This window comes from Onychostoma macrolepis, chromosome 19 (genome assembly GCF_012432095.1).
Source record: "Onychostoma macrolepis isolate SWU-2019 chromosome 19, ASM1243209v1, whole genome shotgun sequence".
In the NCBI taxonomy this organism is placed as follows: domain Eukaryota; kingdom Metazoa; phylum Chordata; class Actinopteri; order Cypriniformes; family Cyprinidae; genus Onychostoma; species Onychostoma macrolepis.
This window is the reverse complement of record NC_081173.1, coordinates 19,749,926-19,773,686: the sequence shown is the minus strand read 5'-3', so window position 1 is coordinate 19,773,686 and position 23,761 is coordinate 19,749,926. Positions and strand designations below refer to the sequence as shown.

The following is a 23,761-nucleotide window of genomic DNA, read 5'->3' as shown; positions in this document are numbered from 1 at the left end:
ACAATAAACACACTCACACGTGCACACTCGCACACGCACATAGCCCCACCTGCTGGTCAAGTTAAAAAAATTCAAAAAGGAATATTGTGCAAACAAAAACTCAAAAAGTGCTCAGTTCCTGAAAAAAAAAAAAAAAAAAAAACCTAAACTCCAAAACTCAACAACTTGATATACATACATAAACTTCATACTGTTTTAAAAAGTATTCTTTAAAAATTACTTTAAAAAAGTACTTTTAAATAGTAAACCAGATTACAGACGGCCCACTTTAAATACTGTTTAGGCCTGACGAAGGTCTTTGACCGAAAAGTTGCCACTTTTAATTTTATTTGGAATAAAAGGAGATTAACAGTGTGCAGAACTTTTTTCTAGTATTTGACGATACCCTTTGATCTTGCACCTGGCCAAAACGTTTTTGGATGTGTGTACTTTGACCCTTCTTTTATGTGGAACCACTTTAAATACTGACCAATAAACATACATTAACAGCTCCATCTTGTTTCAAATATTTTAAAACCTTAGGATGCAAGACAATAATTATTTTTTTATAAAAACAAATACAATTAACTAAAACAATACTGAACAGATTACATAAAAATATATAAAAATATTACTCAATGTAAACTAAGAATATTTTATAAAATTATTTGTTCTGATCAGTGTTTAGGAATATACTAGCCTTATATGTAGCCTTAAAGGCTTACAGACAGACTCATAAGTCTTTAAAAAAGAGAACAGGACAGAAGCAAGAACAATAAATAAAAATTCTCCTCCTCCTCGTTTTCCACACAACTCAGTGCTGCTGAAATGACATTTAGCACAATTTGCCTTAATCATCCGTGTTCTTCATCACGTCTGTGCATGTCTCTCGTGCAAAAAAAAAAAAAAAAGGTATGCATATTATTTCTGGACTACTGAACATAAGCATGACAAGAGAGATTAAATCATTCCTTTATTACATCATCATCAATAAATAACTGTTTGTTTGTCTATTTATTCATTTATTTAAAATGTAAAATATGGACATAAACATATGAGATGGACTATAGCAATTAACAATTATGAAACAAGAATAATTGACATTTGGGATCAGGGTGCACTTAAAAGCATGCATGATTTTTTTTGTTTATTTTCTCTTTTTCATTTTATTCATTATTCTGTGCTAAACTTTGTTCTGCAAAACAACTGTGTTAAGCATAAATTGACAAAGATGGTAAAGTTTCGACATTTACCAGCAGGTGGCAATGGGGCCACGCTAACCAGTCAAACCTTGACTCATAGAAGGAGGATGTACTGTTTCCTATTATTATTATTTTGCACACATACTGCACTAATTGCACTACTGTGCTAATCACCTTCATTTTCAAACTCTGTTTAAATATTAGTGTTATATGTACCTCTTTTTTTTTTTTTTTGCATTGCAACACTTTCAATACTGAAAGTGTTGGACAAATTAACTCTAAAATTCCAAGATAAATGTTTCTATAATTTTGACATATGTATTGCATAGACAAATTGGTTTAAAACCAACTGAAGTACAAGTGTGGTGCTCTCTGACCTTTGACCTGAGGACAGTGCCAAACAGAGATGTCTTGCGTTTAATCCACTTCTCATCATCCTGAGTTTCAGTGTCGCCAGCTCCCAATGTCTCAGACTCAGTTCTGTGGAAGATGACATTCAGTTAGAGATCTGGAGATTGAGGATTCGGTTTAAAGTTCAGATAAATTCACAAAGAGCAAAGACAGCAAACAAAAAAGTGGCCTCGAATTTACTGTGTGGCGCCAACGCTCGAGTCAGTCAGCCAAAACAACAAGAATGTACAACATTAAATGATCTGTCTTTCCTAAGACAAACAGCTCATCCAAATACAGGTTATTCATTTTCTTCAAAAATATCCCGTCACCGGAAACCTGCTGCATACTTTCAGAGAACAAGATGTGGACAGACAACACACACTAAAACACATGCACTTACTAACACAAACACACCCACTGTACAGCACCACCTAAAATAACTTAAGTAAAGTGGGTGCAAATCAAGGGTGAATACAGTCATCCAGGCAGGAATTCAGGCATCAGTACATCATGGCTCTGATTCACCTTCTTAATGAACACAACGGCCTAATTGTGTGCCATTACACGTTCTTATAATATCTCAGCTCTGATTTGGCCAGCATTAAACAAGAAGTATTATGGTGGAACAGGTGCATCCAAAAGTCCCCATCATGAAGGAAGCAATCACATTTTTTGAAAGTGAATCATGTCGTTGTCATTCACATAAACCTATTTTAAACAAAGAGCAACTGTTACTTGAGCAACTTGAATGACTGATGATGAACTGAAGTAACTTATGCTTTGAGTTATGTGATAGAAGCATGTAGATGTCATGTAGACAGCTCAGACTGATTCTACAAATTCAAAGTTTTTCAATTACATGCACGTACATGTATTAACGACCTAGGAACCTAAACAGCACATGAGAGCAATCAGAAGGGAGTTGTCTGAGGCCTATAAGATTGCAGGGTCTTTTGCTAAATATTCTGCTTCACATTCCAAACCCATCCTTAAACCCCCCAGGCACATCACATTGAAAATGTGTTTGTTCAAAGATGCATAAACATGCACATTTAAAATTGAACCTGAGCACAAGCACTGAAGTGAAATTTGTTTAACCTGTAACTGTAAAAATATTGTGACTCTTTAAAGGTCTCACCTTTACAGGTATCACAGTCATGCCAACAGCATCAGGTGAAAACAAGCTGAAACTTTAACTCATATATCTAGGTTTTTTGATCAAGCTTCTCCCCGGAGGGAACAGCCAAATGTATGAGTTTAGCTCTGTGTGATGGAAGAGAGTAAGCATGCGGTGTGGCCAGTTCTTGTAGGTATAACCTTATAATTTGCTGGTAGCACAGAAAACTAACTTGAAAGAAAAAAAATGCATTGATGTCATGCAGAGTTATATTCATTTTCTTTATATAGCGAGGCAAATGGATTCCTGGATCTTACATTTATTTTACAGAGCACAGGAAACTAGACAGGTAATTTAGCTATAAAATGAATATAATCTAAATAAATAATCTTTACAACAGTTTTTATTTAATTATTTTCATGTTATGGTTGATAACTATGGAAGCCGTTTCCGCCACTGAATAAAAAAAAACTTTTTTTCTCGCAATTACGAGTTTACATCACAATTCTGGCTTTTTTCTCAGAATTGTGAAATATAAACTTGCAGTTGCGAGACAGAATTATAAGATATAAACTCAAAACTGCAGGAAATAAAGTCAGAATTTGCAAGATAAAAAGTCTTAACTCACAATTGTGAGAAAAAAGTCAGAATTTATATCTCACAATTCTCTTTTTTCAGAATTGTGAGATATAAACTCGCAATTGCGAGTTATTAAAGTCCATTTTTTGATGGGGAAAAAGACTGATATATTCTTAAAATTGCAAGTTTACATCTCACAATTCTGACTTCTAAAATCAGAACTGCGTCACGCAATTCTGAGATAAAAAGTCAGCCTTTTTAAAAAAAAAAAATTTATTCACTGGTGGAAACGGGCTTCCATAAATAACTGATATTAAACTTCTATACCATTTTATCTAAATACATTTTAAATAGCTAAACTTTAAAACTTCAGCTTTAGTGTAAATCTACTCAAAGGCCACTCAGAAGTTTCTCTCTTGCTGTGAGTGATATCTGCAGCTGGATTCTCAATTTACAAACACTTTCTGTCGACCCATATAGCACAAACTACACATTCTTAGTCTACTATCCAAGACAATTATGAACTACGTTGAGTCTGTCTACACTGGCAATAGGATTGAGGATTTTAAATCTACTGCTGTCACATGACCTCACTGTGAGTACACAGTTTATTTGCCTTTGTGTCACGGTTTATTTGGGAATGGGGACACATGGCGAACAGTGTTTGAATAAAGCATCACAACGTATTGTGCCAAGCAAACAGAGGACAGATCCTGTCTGTTGTAACTGACGAACAGTCACATGTCAGGGTATTTTTATAAGTTTACAGCAGGTTGCTCACCTGAGGGAGGAGCTTTTTTGGCTGTACAAATAACCTACAATATTTAAGTACAAAAGCTGGTTGTTGAGGGTTTTAATTGAAGGCTAAGCTGTGTGAATGTGCAAATCCAAACAAACATGCTCTTCACACAGTATTGGGCCCTTTTGGATAGCAATTAAAGTGATTGATCATTTTACATGATTAAACTCAAATCACCCATTAACCTACATTCAGCCCAAACAAATATCTGGTATAAGTGTCACCATGATTGGCTGCATAATTTGTAGATTAGTCAACTCCACAGCCTGTAAATTACCAATGTTTTACCACCCTTGAAATTATGGAACAATTATAATCATTACATGACTATGAGTTACACTTATATGACTGAAAGGGTCCATAAAGCAACGCTACTACTACCATTGACCTCTTTCTGAGCACATTCACCAGCTGACTAGTAGGTGAAGCTGAAGAGCATATTCAAACAGAAAGGTGTAGACTCAGCCAAGACTAATGTCAAAGTCCGCCGCATAACAAGTCCAAACTGTTTTTAAGGTACATGTGTACCACTTAAGCTCCCAAGTGTCCCAAATAAGCCACCAGTGTTTTTTAAATGCTGATGCTTGTAGCAGTTTGTGAGACTTCCCTTTAGGCCTTATAATCCCCAGTCACTTAGAGTCCTTAAATTTTTTCCTTTACTTTTTCTAATTTTGTCCCTACAAGGAAAATAACGTTGGTAAAAATCATGAATGCGCTCTTATCACAATGAATTCACTTAAAGGGATAGTTCACCAAAAAGGAAAATTCTGTCATTAATTACTCACCCTCATGTTGTTCCAAACCCGTTCCAAGACCTTCGTTCATCTTTGGAACACAAAGTAAGATATTTTTGATGAAACTGGAGAGCTCTCTAACCCTGCATAGACATCAATGCAATTGAAATGTTCCCAGACCCAGAAATACAGTAAGGACATTGGTAAAACTGTCCATGTGACATCAGTGGCTTAACTTCAATTTTGTGAAGCTCCGAAAATACTTTTTGTGTGCAAAGAAAATGACTTTATACAACAATTCTTCTCCCCCGAGTTACTGTCTTCCACCATTTTGGAGAGTACCATGATATGCGTGCGCTTTCCCCTGAACATAAACAACACTGATTATGTGGATTACGTTCTGGGGAAAGCACGCACATGCGTCGTGGTACTCTCCAAAATGGTGGTAGGCGGTTAAGAATTGTTGAATTATGTTATTTTTGTTTTCTTTGTGCACAGAAAGTATTCTTGTAGCTTCTCAAAATTGAAGTTGAGCCACTGATGTCAAATGGACAGTTTTACTGATGTCCTGGGAACATTTCAGTTGCATTGCTGTCTATGCAGGGTAAGAGATCTCTCCGATTTAATCAAAAATATTTGTGTTCCGAAGATAAACGAAGGTCTTACGGGTTTGGAACGACATGACGACTGCTCCTTTAATGCTTTTTTGTAAGATATTCAGTGGGTTCTTATGTTAGCAGTCATTCTTAAGACATGGGACAAAACATGTCCAGCAATTGTAACTGCTATCAGGTTTAAAAAATATAAATATTTTCAATTTTAAATGTTATGGGGATTAATAATAGAATGTATTTAACACAATTATCCCCTTCAATTTAATTTGATCATTATTAATGTGAAATCTATGACACTTATTTTCTTCTAACTACATCTAAACCAGTGTGTCCACAGAGAAGGGATCAATCATTCATATGCTATAACATGGACACAAATGTTTTTTTAATGATGAAAAATACTTTGTTTTATCAAAAGTAACACTTAATAATATCTCATAGCAAAGCAAGGTTGTTTTTCAGTCACACATGTATGTTTCATAAGGTTTCAAATTTGTGTCCCCACTTTTTGTCAACGCTGTCAGACATTCATTAAAATGTAATAAAATCAGGGAATATCAGGGGCAGCTGTCACTCTAAAGGACCCACTTGCCACATCACTGTCTTAGTTTTATAGTTTTAGAATATTTGAAATCCTAATGTTAATATTTCCTGGTCACAACCATGATATGTCAACACCATATTCCAATTTCTGAGGAAATTATTTGAAATATTTAGATCATTTTATTCTCCTGAAGCAGGTTCCATTAGCATCTAGCATCAACAGAAAAAAACAAAATGGCTACTACATGAACCAAATTTGTCAACACCGTCAGATGTCACCACCAGAAGATTTTGTGTTCCAATGATATATTAAAATACTTAAATGTGACTCTCGAATAAAAGCTTTATAAACAATAACTCACATACTCACTGTTTGTTGTGTTTGTTTTAATACAGTAATTGATTGATTCAATGTATTTGATAGTTGAAAAGACTACAAATTCAGGTTTTCGTCACCACTGTCAGATGTGTCACCTCCGTCAGAGGAATTGTTGGTCACATGTGAAAGTGTAATCTGTCTGCTAACATAAGAATGTGTTTTGAAATGTTAAAAACATCTTGAATGCTGTTAAGATAAAGTTGAAATTATATTACACAGTCCAGGGTAAAAAGCATTTTGTTAAAAAAAGAGAAAAGTTGGGAGGTCGTATCAAAGCATAGCTCAGTAGCTTAGTACATATAAGATACATAAATGTAGTTTCATTTGTCCGAGTACAAGGTTTCATTTTTTCAATTTTGCACCCTGTTTTGTCCCACTTCTCAAGAATGACTGTTTGGAACAATATGGGTCAATTATTTCTTATTAACCTACTTGAAAAAAAAGTCATTTTTATAATTGATATTTGCAGGATGTTTATGTTTTGTGGCTCAAGAAGCTTACTGAATATTTTTATTTAGCCTACAATAAAATAGTCACAGACAATTTGTATTAACTTGCGGTGTTCTATTACATGGGTCATTCTTCAACTGTGGTGGCAAGTGGTGTCCCTCTACTTTACAACAGTTGAAATAAACTTTAAATACCAATAAATTATAAAATGTTTGCATGTTTGTATTCTGTAGGGTAAACACAATTTGTGCACTATTAATAGTAAAATTTTTGTTTTAAAATACATATTTAATTGAGTTTGAGAGATTGCATTTGTAACAAAATATGCATGTTCCCGCCATACCTTAGAGAGGTATCATGGAATGTAATTGCAACAATATAATATTTTTAACACAAATAAAGTGGTTATAATGTGAATATAGATTTTATTTAACATGTACAATTTTATTAAATTGTTTTAAAAAATACATATTTTGTTATATTTAAGAAAAAAGTTGTGTCCCCCAAATTCATGTCTGTGGTGTTACCACAATGTATGATGCCCCTTTAAGAAAAAGGGGAAATCTATTTGGATTACTTCCTGTGTGTAAAGGTCACTGCAGATACTGGTTGATCTGAGGGGTGCATGGGGAGTACATTCTTTCTTATTAATTTTTTTAAGTTTAGCTAAATTTCCGACAATTTCAAGTGCCACACTTTATTAGTGTCTGTGGTGTTACGTTGATAACTTGCAGATTTAACATATTTTAATCAAAAGTTTGATAAATGCATACTAATTAATATTTCCAAAATGTCCCCTGATCTTGAGATCATCATGATGGCAACCTCCATTTTAGAAAAGTCTGGATTTAGGTCGATTTGTCTGTGGTGTTACTGTCTTTTCTGGTAACACCACAGAGCCTATAGTAACTTGCAATATAAAGTCTGTGGTGTTACATCAAAATGACATAGACATAAGTGGCTGTGTCACCAGTGTTTGATTGAAATTATTTAAAAATCAAAATGTTCTTAAGCTTTCATTTAAATGGATATAGCATATTAAACTCATTTTAAATATATTTTATTAGAAAAAACAAACAAGCATTTTTACAAATTCTGCCTCTCATTTGCCACCCCAATTGAAGAATGACCCACATCAATCATCACCCATGCAGTGTTACAGATACTCATGTAATTGATCTTTTCAATTAAGCAATATCACAAGCACAGGAGTGTTATTGGATTTTTATATCAGCAAGGATATATAATCGCCCACAAGCGCAAAGCCATAGGCCGAGTAATGTTACAGGTAATCACAGCCATGAGTATGGAGCCCAAGACACAATCATCAAATCTGATATTGCTTTTACATTGTAGCTGTTTAAACAAGCAATTATTAGCGATAAACTTATATTTTGAGCAAAGACTTTTTTAAATTTCTTCTCTACCATCGAAAATAGTTCCTTAAACAAATCACTCATAAAGCTATATAAATAAATTGTTTTTACATGCCAACAGCGCATATGATGGCTTTTTATCGTTTGCACGATTTGTTTCCCCGATGGGCCGCTGTACAATTTGGGCCGGCCCATTCTGAAAATATAAAGAATGAATTATAGTAAATTCATCCTACTTAGCTTATATTGGTCCAGCGGCCCACTTGAGTCAAACATTCTAATTAATTTAGCGCGCTCTGATCAGTGCAGCGGCTCAAAAGCGCTCGTCAATGTAAAAATTTTTGAAATAACCAATCAAAGTGTAGAAGGCGGGATTTACCATTCACAGAGCTAAACTGCACGGCACTTGAATGCGAGCTGAGGTAAAATGTAAGCAGCTAAACATGACGAGACAATTCAGTAATATTTGCTAACAATTTACGATATAAAAAATGTTAAACGACAGACATTGTTTTTGAGGTATGCAAACTAGGCTACTACTGTTATTCATCACAACATAAGATAAAAGTGAATGTTTGTAAATCCAGGCTTTCTTCTGTAATTTCACGTGTCTAAGAAAATGTTTCAAAAAACAAACACAGGCTACAAAAAACAAACAAACAAAAAAACACGTAAACCTAAAATATCATTCTCAAACGTAGCTACTCTAGAATATTGTTAATCTGAAGACTTTCACTTTCAAGTGCCGTGATTAGGAAAGTGACATATATTAGGCTATAATAAAAAATATAATTTGCTATTTCACATGAATTATTTTATATAGGCCTACAAATTGGCGGTCAAATGTTTGAAATAATTAAGACTTTATATTTATTTATTTATTTATTGAAAGAATGCTGAAAATATATGATCAAAAATACAGTAAAAATAATATGAAATATTATACTTAAAATAGTGGTTTTCCGTTAAAGATATTTTAAAATGTCGTTTATTTCTGTGATTAAAGAGGAATTTTCAGCATCATTGCATCAGTCTTCAGTGTCACATGGCTCTTCAGAAATTATTCTAATATGCTGTTTTGCTGCTTAATTATTATCAGGTATTATTTATGATCAATTATTACTAATGGTTCTTATTATTATCAATACTGAAAACTGTTTTTGTTTAATATTTTTGTGGAAACTGTGATACTTTATCTTTTTCAGGATTATTTGATGAATACAATGTTAAAGAACAGCATTTATTTGAACTATAAATAATTTGTAATAAGTATAAATATCTTTGCTGTTGTCACAAGTCTGTGTTTTGACTTTCTGTTCTGACCTAGTTTTTGCCTGTCTTAAGTTCATCGTTATCACCTGCTGTTTCATTAATTATCAAATTAGTACCTGTGTTCTTAAGTCCTGAGTTCTCCTCAGTTCATTTGCCAGTTCTACGTTTGTATTATGTGTGGTGCTACATCGTGCTTCTGGAATTTACTCTGTTTCTTCTGTGGATGATAATTAAAAAGACTATTATTTGGAATACTCCTACGTCGTGCGCGTTATTAGCATAGCATCTGTAACAGAAGAACTGGCCTACACTGTTAGAACGGCATTTTTCTCTTTTTTTGTTTTGTTTAATTTTTTCCATGGACCTTCCCCCCGTAAAACTTCTCTGCCTGGAGCAGGGAGATCGCCCGCTGGAAGATCACACCCTGGACTTTATTCAGCTCGCGTGCCTTACCCACTATCCAGACCGCTCGCTCTGTGTTTTTTATTTCACTAGCCTGAGCGAGCGGTCTAAGGCACGTGTTCCAGCAGACGGTCCTAAAGAGGATTTCGCCGCCTTCGTGGAGTGGGTGCTGGTACACAACAACTCGGCATTCGCCATCGGCCCTGTGGAGGATGATTTCGCCACCGGCCCCGCTCCACCACTGCCAGAGACCAGCCGACCACCAGCGAATGATGCGACAGAGGTGTCGCACGAACACGCCGCAGACCGAGGAGCTCGGCACGCCGCGATGGAGGAACTTGGACCGAGGACAAGGTTAGAAGTTACCATCGCCCTGGAGCCTAGTTCTTCGCAAAGGTCTGACCAAGTGTGTGAGCCGGCTACACCGCTGAGCACCGAAGGAGTATTAGTGGAGTTCGGGGATATGGCGGATTGCCCCGCCCACACTCCCACCGCTATGAGCGAGTATGGACGGGCCTCTGGTGGATATTATGAGGAACTGAAGGACATTTTCTCTATGGATCTGATTGACTTTTTCGGAGAGGTGAACCCTAAACCCCCTGTCTTGCTAGATACTCCTGTCTCTCCAGCGTCTCCGCTGGTTCCGTCCAGCCCTGAATCTCCTGCGTCTCCGCTGGTTCCGTCCAGCTCATGTTCCCCTGTGTTCCCTCCCAACCTCCCTCTCCCGCCTCCTCAGTCAACCAGTCCTTCAGCCCCGTCATCACTGCTGTCCTTCAGCCTCTCTGCACCTCCTACTGGCCAGCTGGATATACAGATAGTCTTCAGGCCATCTGCTCCATCCTACACAGAGGATCCCCTATCTCCGCCTCTAGCCTCTGTGCCCCCTGCTCCACCTCGGTCCGTCGACACTTTGGCTCCACCTTGGCTCCTCCCTCCCTCGGCTCCACCGGCGTCCTCGGTCCCACCGGCTCAGCCTCTGACCTCTGGATTTCCAGCTCCTCCTCGGCCTCCAGGACCATCGGCTGAGCGTGGACTCATCGGTCTTCGGCTCCATCTGGGTCTCCATCAGCGAGAGCTGCACCTCTGTCGGTCGTCCCCAGGGTGTCCACGAATGTCAAGGCATCATTTCCACCCTGGCTCCTCCCGCCTTCGACTCCGCCCTGGGGTCTCGTCCTGGTTGGTCTCTGGCTCAACACCTGGCTCTTCCTGCTCCTGGTTTCCCCTTGGCTCCTCCCACCTTCCACTCCCCCATGGACTATTACTTTGCTCCGGGATTGGTTTGTCCTCTCTCCTGCTCCACTCCCTCCTCCAGAGCCCCCGCCCTCCCTCCTCAGTTGGAACTCTTTACTGCGTAAAGAGTCGTGCGTGTTATTAGCATAGCACCCGTAACAGCTGTCTTATCTTAAAAAAAAAAAAATTTATAAAAAGATAGCATTTTATTTCTGTATTGTGTTATATTTTTATAAGTAGTGTTAAAAATTGCTCTGTGCATAATGAGCTGGTGGGTTTATGGTGTGGTGTGGTGGGCGCTCTGTGCCAGAAAGTCCAGGGCCATTTTTTAGCCCCAGTCCACCATTGCTGCAGGCCAAACTACACCACTATTTATCCAGTTGCGAGAGAAAACATGGTTACACTTTGTTTCGATAGTCCACTTTAGACATTCTACTAACTATAAGTAACTTTGTAACTACATGTCAACTAATTCTCATTAATTAGCAACTTCATGTCTACTAACTCTCAGTAGTGTAGGTAGTGTATACTTGTAAGGTTTCTCATACTCAGTATTTTGTATGTTGTGGACCCATTAAAATAAAGTGTTAGAAGATATTAAGCCGACAGTCTACTAATACTCTAATGACCGCCAGTTGACATGTAGTTGCAAAGTTACTTACTGTTAGTAGAATGTATAAAGTGGACTATCGAAATAAAGTGTTACCGAAAACATTTACGATCTCACCTTTCAAAACAAAAGCTACTTTTTCAGACAAAACCGCATTCTACTAATGGCTGCACTGCCATCCCTTTCTGAGTGGAGTAATACATGCAGTAAAACTTCCCAGCACAAATGAATAATAATAATAATAATAATATGAAATAGTAACATTAAAATAGCCTAATATATTATATAATAGGCCTAATTAAAGGTGCAAAAAGGTTAACAGAATACTAATTTAGGCCCTAAATACAAAATAGGCTATACTACTACTAATAATATAATTATAAATAATTTATAATAATAAAAAATAAATATACAAATTGCAGCAGAACAGAATAGAAAAGAATATAATACAATTTCTTTAGCTTTATCATTTGACTATTCTCTGAAAGCTACATGGTGTCACGAATCCTGTCCCTGCACTTCCGTTCATTCCGAGTATTGTATGTGTTTATCGCTCCCCTAGCCAGCTACTCTACAGAGCCCCTGATAGTTTTCCTAGTCTTGCGCTGCCTGTTTTGGATTGTGTTTTCCCCTGCCTGTTTTGGATTGTGTTATTGCTTCGTTTTCAGATAACCTCTCTCGTCAAGCCCCTTTGGATACTGTTTGCTGTTGACCGACCCAGGCCCGTTTTGGATTACTCTTTGCCTAGCCTATGATAGACCTGTTTGCCATTGCTCGACTCTGCCTGTATTTATGACCATGCCTTTTAATAAAAGCTTGCACATGGATCCGCAAGTTTCACGTCTCGTCAGCCCCGTTACACATGGGCTACTTTGTACAGAATATAGCTGTTTTTTTTTAGTCTACCTATAGGCTGAAAAAAATGATTCATTGAATTTACTAAATTTTTTTTAGGTAAGTGGTTGCAATCAATTTATTTTAGCTACATTTAAATAAACAAATTTAGTTGACTAACTTCCAACATTTTTTTTTTTTAATTAAACGTAGCTAAAATAAATTTTTTGCGACCACTTAGCTTAATTTTTTTTTCAGTGTACAGAATAAATCATTGAGAACACTGAGATAGCCTAAATTAGGTTCCAAATAAAAAAGTAAAATCACAGTCACAAACATGTACATTGCTCTCATTATTTTTAATTTTATTAATTTATTTTATTTGAACGCAAAGCGTTTGGGTCCCTTTACATCTACATCTGGAGATATTACAGCCGTGGACTAACCCTCAGCTGGAATAGTTCATTTTAATAGGCTTGTGGATTGTACATTCTGTATTTTTTAAACCTAAACAGATGACAGATATTGGGTTTAGACTGTCTGACAGAGATATGGCCAAAAAATAATCATGCATCATTCAGTAGCCTAGTAGGCCTAACTGCAAAAATAATGAAATGGTTTTTACCTCGCAGCCTTCAGACTTCCTCCTGAACTCTCCGATTTCTTTGACTTCCATTTAAATGATTTGAGAATTCCTTTGCCGCTGTCTTCTTTATCCACAGACTCTTTGAGATTTGCTTCACTTTTAGAAAACAAATTCCTCAAAGATTTCTTAGTGGAAATACTCTTTTTCGCCATGGCAAAACTTCAGAGGATCACTTCAGAAGCACGCGGATGATTTTAGTAAAAGTTTATTACGATGCGCTGAGTCGACGCACGTAGAAGTACCTGCCCTCTAGTACACAGCCAAACCTTGCTCTCTCGTGAACAGATGCTCTAGCTGTGTCAAAGCTAGTGAGACACCTACCGAGTGTTTTTGTATCGTAGGCGCGCTCTGACTCAGCTGCTGCGCGCGCCCATGATTTAAATAAATGTTGTCAATATAGGCAGTTCTCTATAAGGTTATGAAACGCAGCCGACTCTACTTCATTTCACGCGTTAGGGTTATTGAGTCATCCAAGTGAATCGAATCTTTTGAATCAGATTAGTTCACTAATTCGATCTGTGACCATTTGTTCAGGTTGTGTGTTATGTGTGACTAGGCCTAATGAATCAATCATAAATAGTTCCTTAAAAGCAAGTCGTTAACGGCGGCCACAATTAGCTAGGTCTACAGTCATTTATTAAAATTAGTGTGTAAATTAACTAAGAGACTTTTTTCCCCATTGAAACAAACCTATTCTCTTCCACTGTCAACTGATCAAGTTTTTCCTTCTTTTTTTCTTTATGCTGATGATGAGAAATTAATTCTGTCATTCTTTGCCATGAAGAGCAACTTATTCAGTACAGAACACAAGCATATTATGAGTAAAAATCACACATAGCCTACTGGATATCAAGTATCAGGTTAGTGTTGCCAGTGCCTATTCGAAATAGCAAGTTTGGCGTCTGCCAATAGGCCTAAAAAAACAAAACAAACAAACAAAAAAACAGAATAGGTAGGCTATAGGCTAAAAGAAGGTTTGGTTTGGTTCAGTGATGCTCAGATAACCAATCTCTATTAAATGTCTGTTCACTGTATAAATATTTAGTTAGGCTACTATTTTATCACCCTAACGTCTGATTTAGGAGGAGATAGCCTACTAAATAGGCTACTGGTTTTATTCTAGTGTTGTTAGTTTATAGGGTGAATTCAGGTTTAAGCTTGATTACTGTGCTCAATGGGTTTACACCTTCAGAGCATAACAATGGTCTTTAATCAAAGGAACACTATTTCTCTAAATGCTAAAATAGTTTTGGTCGATGCAATATGGCAGGGCTAGTCAACTAGCTTCATTTGAGGGCCGGATTATCTAACTGAAAATTTGAAGGGGGCCAAGGGGGTGGGGGCTGTCCCAATCCCTTTCTGGGGGGGCTATAAAATTAGAAATTAAATTGAAATGCATATTCAGCACTAAAATAAACCAATATTACCAACACCAAGATCTATAAAAAGGTTAACAGTGCTGTCTATCAATTAAAAAAAAATTATTAATCACACATTTTTCTGTAATTAATCATGATTAATCATATTTATATTGTCATAATTTCACACTGAAACTCCAAATTAATGTAGAAACAACATAAAGAAAGTATATTTTAAATACGTGTTTAATGGCATCTTTTTACTAAGTAGCCTAATGAAGAGTCGATAACAATACTGCTACTGGTGTCTCTATTAAATGCATTTTCCCTCTATTTTCCGTATTAATTATAGCCATTCAACATTACAGTATAATTGAAAGCCATTATTTTTAATATTTAATAGGCTCTGAAATGTATAACAACTTTTAATTTAAGTGTTTTTAAAACAATCTTCACATAGCCTAATTGTATATGCATAAACTATGTTGGTTAATTTTTATTCAAGCTACAAAAGTTAATCAGCGACTAGAGCAGTCGAGTGACTTCTCTTTTTCTTTTGTTCTTTGATTTCCATCAATGACAGACTTCTGCAGGTTTCACTTTAAAAGCAGCGCTGTTTCTTTAAAACCGGACACACGTCCGATTTTCTCCAAACTCTTTACAGTCATTTAAGACTTTGTAACTCAGTTAAGACTACGTTTACGAGGTAACTCGCCAAAACCGTGAATTCTGACATAATTGTGTGTGTTTTTGTCAGTTGAAGCGCTACTGGCAGTCTGTCTGAAGCGTCTCAGCGTATATGTACAGCGCGCGCGCAGCATTTCAAACTATACTTCATTTGATAATAATTTTGCGCTATTTCTCGCCAGACGTTATGACCGATAACACTGTCTTTATACTCGGTTAAACTAGAGTTGTGGATATCTCAAATGTCCCTCATAAACGCTTGTCAACGCTGCCCTCTATTGATATTGCGGTCTCCGTAAATTGTTGTGGTTGCGTCTCTTTCTTTTCTTTTTCGGATGGCCCGGGCCAGTGTTGCCACCTTGTGGACAACAATTCAAGGCATATATGCCACCTGCGCATACTTCTCCCTCGGGCCGGATAAAGATGACTGGGGCTGCCAGCTGACTAGCCCTTCAATATGGCATCAAAGGAGGACTGCTCCATGGGGACAGATAGGAAACCCTTTGACATAAGATTTTTATTTGTGATGTATAAGGTTGCTCATCATATGTGTACATTTTTTATTGTGACAGTTCCTGTTTTGTTTGACAAACAGGGAATACAATGCAAAGAAGAATATTGCTGGCCCACTTTGGCTGAATGTGTTAAAGTGGGCCAGTGGAAATCACGTGGGTGACCTTTATCCTTCAGTAATTATGCTCGAATTTGTTATTTAAATTGGCATTCATTATTTTATAGCTAACATGAATAATCTACTTTTATTTATTTATGTATTTATTTAGAAAACGGCAATTAGGAAAATGAAGTCAGAGATGGAAGAAAGGAAAGAAAGAATAGAAAGGAAGGTGAGGCAAGAAGTTCAGTCTATGGAGTTAAAAAAGGATGAGCAGAGCGAAATGTAGATGCAGAATATAATATTTAAAATTGGACACATTAAAGTACATTTAAAGTGTTTAGAGAACATATGTTTTTAATTAAGATACAGGATCATTTTTGATCATTTTCAGCTGGCCCACTTTACCTGAAAACAAATTTGTCTGGAGTGCATGATCTCAAAAAGTTTACCTTGCAAATAACACATTATATAAACTGTTCAAACTGAAATATTATAGCTGTACCTTAAAGTTAACAACAGTAAAGAAAAACCCATCTAGGCAGCTAAATTATAAGTTTTACAAAAACTGGCCCACATTACCTAAATTCACCTTATTATTTTCAGTTCACTTAGTATTTTCAGTTATTTTGTTGTTGTTACTTTCCTTTTACAGAACTTTGGGATACATTAGTGGTAGGGCTATTAGAAATGTGACCTTAACTATTCAACTACTGTCCCTCAGTACTACTATTTGTTACAGTAATTTTTGTAAAAACTTTCTTTTGTTTTAATCTTTTGAACAACTATCAAAACATTTGTTTCTTCGTCTACTATAGTTATTTGAGTCTATGACTCAAATGTGGACTTTCTAAGCAACACTTTTAAAAACAAGTATGTTGTAGCCATATTTGAAAATATAACAGAAATAGGCCTAATTATTCAAGCAATATGACTGCACCTATACTGCTACTTGTGCTTCCTGTTCCACAAGAAGTAATGATATTTATTGGTCAGCAGATGGCGCCACACCATTGAACAATATTTTTTAGCATGCACATGCACACTAAGAGGTAACCACTTTATTTAAAAATCTACATTTTTATTTATATTTATTTATGTTTATTTAATCAAACATATTGGATAGTGACAGATAATATTAAATCAGATAGCAAGACATTTATACAGAAAATAAGGTTAAAATGTAATGCAGCGTAATCAGGTCATGTATTTAGCTCAATGCATATTGAAACACACATGCTGCATACTGTTCACATAGGCCTACAACATTTAAAGAACCACTGAAGCGATACTGTGCAATGTAGGCCTAAGTGTTATATTGTAAACACAACCAAAACCTTCCTACATAGTGATAACATCCTTTGACATGCAGTTTGTGCTAATTTACCAAAAACGTGAAAGCATAGGCAACTAGTTGAATCTTTGAACTGAAGTTCACTCAACAACCTATACGCTGCCAATTGAATTTCTTAAGAGATTGTTTCCGAAAAAAATAGGCCTAATAATTCATTGATATTTTTCTGAGACGACCAATCACCTGAGAAGAGATGATGCCAACCCCTCTTAGGTACCAACCCCGTAGTGTTAAGGACTTTTAGAGTAAAGTGTTAAAGTTGTGGTGTTCAACTTTAGGGGATTAACACTAGCTAGTGTAAACAGCACCCTCTGGCCGGTGTAAATACGCAGAGAAACTCGTATAACACTCTGTTGAGTGTTATTAGTCACATCCGGGACATTTGCTCGTGTGCGCGCTTGACCCATCTGGAATATTTTTCACAGACGCCATTTTCTTAGACTCGCGATGCGGAGCATATGAGGACGGAAAACAGCTAAATTAAGTGTTTAATCTTAATCACAATATGTGTTTTGTAATATCATATCGTTTTATAGCGATATTTATGAGGTGTGTGCGCCTAAACTTTTTTTTAAAGACATTTCTTCCACTCGCGAGGCGGACCAGACGAGGACGTTTCTTTTTAAAAGGGACACGCCGAAAGTTAAGTGTTTTATCTCATTTATATGTATTTCACAACATCATATTGATTTATAGCGATATTTGTGTGATGTGCACTCCTAAACTTTTCCTCAGGAAATTGGTTTTATCATGGAAAACACCGAACGTAAGTGTTTAACCTCATTTACATTTTGTGTTTTATAAAATAACATTACTTTATGACGATATTTTGATGCTGTGCGCGCCTAAACGTTTCTCACAGATGCATTTGAATGGCTATGCACTGACGCGGAAGCCACTTTTAACAGGGGAAACATAAGAAGTAAGTGTTTTACCTCATTTACATTTTGTGTTTTATTACATCACATATTGATTAATAGCGATATTTATGTGTTGTGCGCTCTAAACCTTTCTCAGAGAGACATTTTCTTTCACTGGCAATGCGGAGCAGACGGGGAAGTTGGTCTTCTCAAGGAAAACACTGAGTGAGTTAAATTGTTCGTCATTCAAAGTGATTTTGTGCCCTCACAAGTCTTGAAATATGGCACATGAGTCGCATAAACTACTTTAGACACTTTATTATCTTTTTTTTTTTAAAGCATGAACGTGTTTTGTGTTCAGCAAATGTGAATCCTATAGGTTTGGAATTACAATTTTAAGTTAACTGTTCCTTTAATATTGTTACAGATGGTTCATGCTGGCTTAACAGAAAAATCGAAAGGAGATGATGTGCTTGAAGAGTATGGAGACACCAATACATTAAGTGGGATGAGAAGAGCTTTGTTAGGACCATCGACTGTAAAAAAGATGGACGACGCGTCTCCGCTTCCTTCCATTATAGAAAAGTGAAGCGAATACATCTCAGTATGGCCGCTGCCATCTTGAGTAAATGACGTCATTTGGAGCCCGAGTCTGCGCAGTAGAGTCGTGAGGTGGAGCCGTGGAATCAAACTCCCGCAGACCCAATCAACCATAACGACACGCCCCGTTTTTATAGCATCAAATTACTGGCTAAAATCAAACTTATCACAAAAACGAACAATTGAACATATATCAGCGTGATAACAACTACCTTAAATTACTAAAACCATATTTTCGGAAAATTGTATTGGAAGTGTAATTAATTTTTTTTATTTTGACTGAAGTCCCATTCGTTTACATGGAGAGGGCGGGGTTTATGACCTGTACTGCAGCCAGCCACCAGGGGGCGATCAAAGAGCCTGCAGCTTCACTTTTAAGGACGAGTGAGACACACCCGGTTAGGACACATACCAGAAACATTGGTAAGCCACAATTGCATATTTAAGATTATTGATTGTCATGCTTAATTTTTTGGATTATTAGACAGAAGGTCCTACAGGTGTGGAAGCACATGAGTATAAATAAATGATGACAGAATTTTCAGTTTTGGGTTAACTATTCTTATATTGTAAGTGATGCTTGTCCCTGACATTTCACCTGATAAATGGATGTGTTTTTTGTTTTTTCTCTTATTTTACAGGAGCACTTTTGTGATGCTGCAAGTGGGAGTTGGGTATCTTGCTTGGCTGAAAACTGCAGAGAAACACATCTCGTCTTGCTGAAAACTACTCTTTACAAGGAGGTCCAAACACCATTAGCAGAGACTTTGTTCAGTTAGCATTAACATGCATTCTGCCTGGATGCTAATGAATGGGATGCTGTTGTTTAAGCTGATAAATGTAAGCATTATAAACCTCGTGACATTAAGTGTACATATGGACCAAATAAGAATATGTATTTTGTGCCTTTGCACTGATTTGCTTTGACATTATGATGTTTTAATTGTTGTAAGAACATGTTCTTTACATGCATTGAAAACATTGAATGTGAAAACATTTTTCTCAGGGAAAAAGATTTACAATGTTTCAATTAAAAATTAATAATTGTAAATGGTGACAAATCTCCCAACATATTTTTGCTGTGCATAATTACCAAATTTTGCGATAAGTTAAATATATTAAGTTACTAAAATATAGGGGTGTGCCATATATCGTCTGCGATAATATCGTAATTGTTGTTTTAGCGATGTGCAATTTGACATTATCGAGTATTTTGCAAAAACCAAACAACACACCCCTACAGAGTGCACGCATTCATTAAGTGAAGTCTAGCCTAGAGCGCGTGCGCATTCTTTCACTGCATGATTCAGTCTATTAAAATGCATTATGAATGATCACAAAATTCAAGATATGGGGCAGAAAATGTGTGTGTATATATATATATATATATATATATATATATATATATATCATTTCATATAGTTAAAATTACACGAAGAGTGCTGTTTTTTTGTTCAAAAATAAGCATGATTGTGATATTGATTTTATACAACAGTTAATATTAAGAGACTTACGATTTAGACACCATATTGCCTGTTTTAGCTCCATTTCGCAAACAAAAAATTATTCCAAACAGCTACAGCATTGTTTTTTTGCATCTCTAAGCAACATGACGATGTTTAGTTCCTGAATGAATCCACCGTTAAATGATTCGGTTCAGTCGCAATGACTCACTTGTTAACAGTTACTTGCTGCCACCTACTGGCGATTTTAATTTCACATTTAAAGTATCTGTTCATTTAAAAATAATTTAAAATATCAGTATTTAATGTTTTATGTTTAAAATATCAAAACATTATGCATTTGTAACTGCAGGTTAAAGCACTCCAAGTCCTAAACAGTGTGTGAATACATCTAAATGCCACTTCAGATGCAGTTTCTGCAAAGATTCATTTTGTTGATACTGGTTTCATTTGTTTGATAACAGCCTAAATGTCTTATTATTCCAATTGACTAATTAAATGTAACAATTTGACTCAAAAGATGCACACTTTTAGAAAAAAATTGCTTCATTAAAGGTAAAATTGCGCACAAACGGTAAAAATCAATTTAAACGTATTTGAAAAGATTTATTTCTATCACTGATGTGAACTGACCACACAGAATATGAAGAATATCAAAAACTGCAGCTGTCCACGGTAGTCAGATATCAGCTCAATAACATACTCGGCAAAATAGTGTCTAATTATCGTTTATCCAAAAAATATCAAGATATCATTTTTTTTAAATATCGCACACCCCTACTACAATATATAAATATATTGTATAAACGTTTTAAAATTTCCTGTAAAGCTGCTTTGCAACGATTTGTATCGTAAAAAGCACTATACACTGTAAAAAGTGCTAAGTTGACTTAACTTAAAAAATTGAGGAAACCAGTTGCCTTAAAATTAAAATAAGTAAATAATAATTTAAAAAAAAAAGGTTAAGTGAATTGTCAAGTTCACTTAACTTTTCTAAAAAATTATTTAAATTAAATTATTTTTTATTAATTAGCACTTTTTACAGTGTACAAATAAACTTGAATTGAAAATTGAATATTATTCATATATCAAAGAGCAACAACTACTGTATAGCCTAATTATATAACATGTACGCAACAATGCATAAAATGTGAAAGTGATTATACAACCAGCAGTCAAAAACAATGATCCTAACACACACCTAGGTTACTCATATGTTTTCAAAACAGGGTTGAGGTAGTACTTTTTCAGCAGATATTGACTGAATTCAGTCTCTGGTTTCAGGTGTAACTGAAATAAATTCTATAGTATTGACAGAGCTTGTTTGCAGGATAAGACCCATCCATCTGAACCATGAAAGAAGAATGTTTAAACAGGAACGCATGTTGAAAAAATATTTAAGTGATTAAATGATAAAAACCGATGAATGTAAGTCCAAATTTATTGCTCTGATTAGAAGCATTATATACATTAAAACTGAGGAGAAATCAAAGCAGCGCCTCTCATGCCAAATCAAAGTTGACTGAGTTCAACTTCCTTACTAAGATTAAAGATTAAAGGAAGTTGCTGCTAAATTAACTTCGATTTGGCACAAGAGGCACTGCTTTGAGTCTGAATGTATTATTTTAGACAGACACTTTTCCCCTACAACACTTGATATGGAAAAAAAAAACTGTCTAAAATGCTGAAAGTAGAAATAAACTTAATGTGTTTAAATATGAGTCGTGTTTTCCATAGATAGTTCACTCCATCATCATTTGCTCATGCTTCTGTCACTTGAAACTCTCATGACTTTGAGATGTGATGGAAAATGCCCTGCTCTTTTCCGTACAACAAAGTGCATTGTGATCACTGGCTGTTAAACTCAATTAAACATAAATAAAAATGATACACGAGTAGCATTCAAAAACAGGTGCATGACACTCCTAAAACAGAGGTTGGAAGTGGCTGTCAGTCAGTTATAATCAGTTACTTGTTTGTCTTTTCATATGAGAAAAGAACAGGTCTTCTTCCTAGTTTGCTAAACGTTTTCTCCAAGGTCCATTAAATAAACAATTCTAAATAGCAAATGACACGGCAGATTGAGAAACATGACTTGACCGTTGCACCACTTAGTCATGAGAACTTGATTGGCAGAAAGAGTGTGAACATTTGAACAAGTCAATGACTGAATGGTATGTGAAAAACAGAACGATGTTGCCCATTTTACATAACAGGGCGTGTCCAGACCTTTAAAAAACATAAAGATCAAACAATAAATGTCATGCAGGTATGAATATTATTTCATGGTCTAGTTAATAAAGCACACTACAGATCACTGACATTACCAACATAACTTCCAACGATGGAGGCAACTGTATTAAAAGGGTATACAGATACACAGAATTGTTTGTTATGTGGAAGTCTTGTTACAAGGTAAAACTCTTTCTCTGGAAAAGTAGGAGGGGTATATGTGAATCTTTGTTGTTTGTGTATACCTGGTCTAGGAGTACAGTATTTTAAAGTCTGTATTTTTTATGACAAGATATAGGATCAGTTGATTTATGCTATAGTTGTGATGAGACGCAACAATCAGCAGGTACCACCTGCAATAGTTAATGTAAAAAAAAGAATTTTATTAAAGTGCATTTAAATAAAAAAAATTTAGATAAATAAAATAATATAAAAAATGTTAATGGCACAAATTTAAATGGAGCAAAAGTGCTTTATTGTTGCATAAAATGCAAGTTGTTTATGTTTTTTTTTTTTTTTACATCGTGGCAAGGAAAATGAGATTGTGAAAGTACCCACTCACGCTTATTGAAGTACTTTGTTGTTTTGCATGCTGAGGAAGATTAGGAACAGAAAAAAACAAAAACAAAAAACAAGTTTGTAGTTGGAGGTGAGACATCAAACTGAAATAAACCAGTACGCACGGCATAAAAATTCTTGATCTTGTTTGTGCATTTGAGTGCGTCCAGTTGTACAAAGCTGATGAGATTACACAGAAGGAAACAAATCCTTGTACTACCTAAAATAAAAAGAAGGTAGAAAGGTCAGTTACGCAGATTACGTGTCAGTCATTCCACCTTTTTAATGTTGCTGCAAACAAAACAGGTTAAGCAGTCAATCCATGCAGAGTTATCTGGAAGTAAGCCTGAAGTCTTTTTGGTGCAAATTGGGTGTGAAACATTTCTAGTGAAGATTTTTGTTGAAATGTATGACAAGGAACACGTGACCATATGATATATTTACAGTGAAATTCTGGTTGTATCTCAGGCATACATTTGATTTAGTTAGAAGTGAGGCACATTATCTAAAGTGCCATCAACTTTTTGCTGTGCAACCGTGTGCATATTTGGAATTCACATGTGACTTTTAATCATGCTTGGGTTTTTGAGTCAGAGCTGAAGAAGAAAAAGCGAAAATGCATGGAAGCATTAAACTGGCTGTTGAGTATAACAGATTACATTGTTTACATGTTTATTCATTGCAAAAGTCTCTCCTGCCCTATGGAAACTCACCCACACATGTATTAGTAATGTGACCTGCCAGTTTCTTTTTTTTCTTCTTCTTTTTTTCTAACCTTTTTTTTTTTTTTTTGCTTAGGACATTTAAATGTGTAAAATGTGGTTATATCAGATATTTGATATACCATATTTCCATGTATTAAATGTGCAAATATGAA

At 35.8% G+C, this 23,761-nt stretch overlaps 1 protein-coding gene and 1 long non-coding RNA gene across 4 annotated transcripts in view; one reads left to right on the top strand and one right to left on the bottom strand.

Moving 5' to 3' along the window:
- crybg2 (crystallin beta-gamma domain containing 2) overlaps nucleotides 1-13,727 on the bottom strand; it is a 36,848-nt gene extending 23,121 nt beyond the window's left edge. Inside the window, exons 1-2 of the mRNA XM_058753717.1 lie at nucleotides 13,139-13,727; nucleotides 1,559-1,661 (exon numbers count right to left, since the gene is read on the bottom strand). Coding sequence (XP_058609700.1) covers nucleotides 1,559-1,661; nucleotides 13,139-13,311 — 276 coding nt within the window. The 5' untranslated portion in view covers nucleotides 13,312-13,727. The remainder of the gene's footprint in view (nucleotides 1-1,558; nucleotides 1,662-13,138) is intronic.
- Nucleotides 13,728-15,080: 1,353 nt separating this feature from the next.
- On the top strand, nucleotides 15,081-19,959 carry LOC131525243 (uncharacterized). Of its 3 annotated transcripts, none has more exons than XR_009267158.1 (6): nucleotides 15,081-15,872; nucleotides 15,987-17,937; nucleotides 18,034-18,093; nucleotides 18,189-18,256; nucleotides 18,459-19,054; nucleotides 19,273-19,959. It is a non-coding gene; the product is annotated as an uncharacterized LOC131525243 (long non-coding RNA). The 3 variants fall into 3 exon arrangements; XR_009267159.1 differs by lacking the exon at nucleotides 15,081-15,872 and having other exon boundaries at nucleotides 15,978-17,937; nucleotides 18,459-18,703; nucleotides 18,917-19,054; nucleotides 19,273-19,889; XR_009267157.1 differs by lacking the exon at nucleotides 15,081-15,872 and having other exon boundaries at nucleotides 15,985-17,937; nucleotides 19,273-19,716.
- Nucleotides 19,960-23,761: the final 3,802 nt, after the last annotated feature.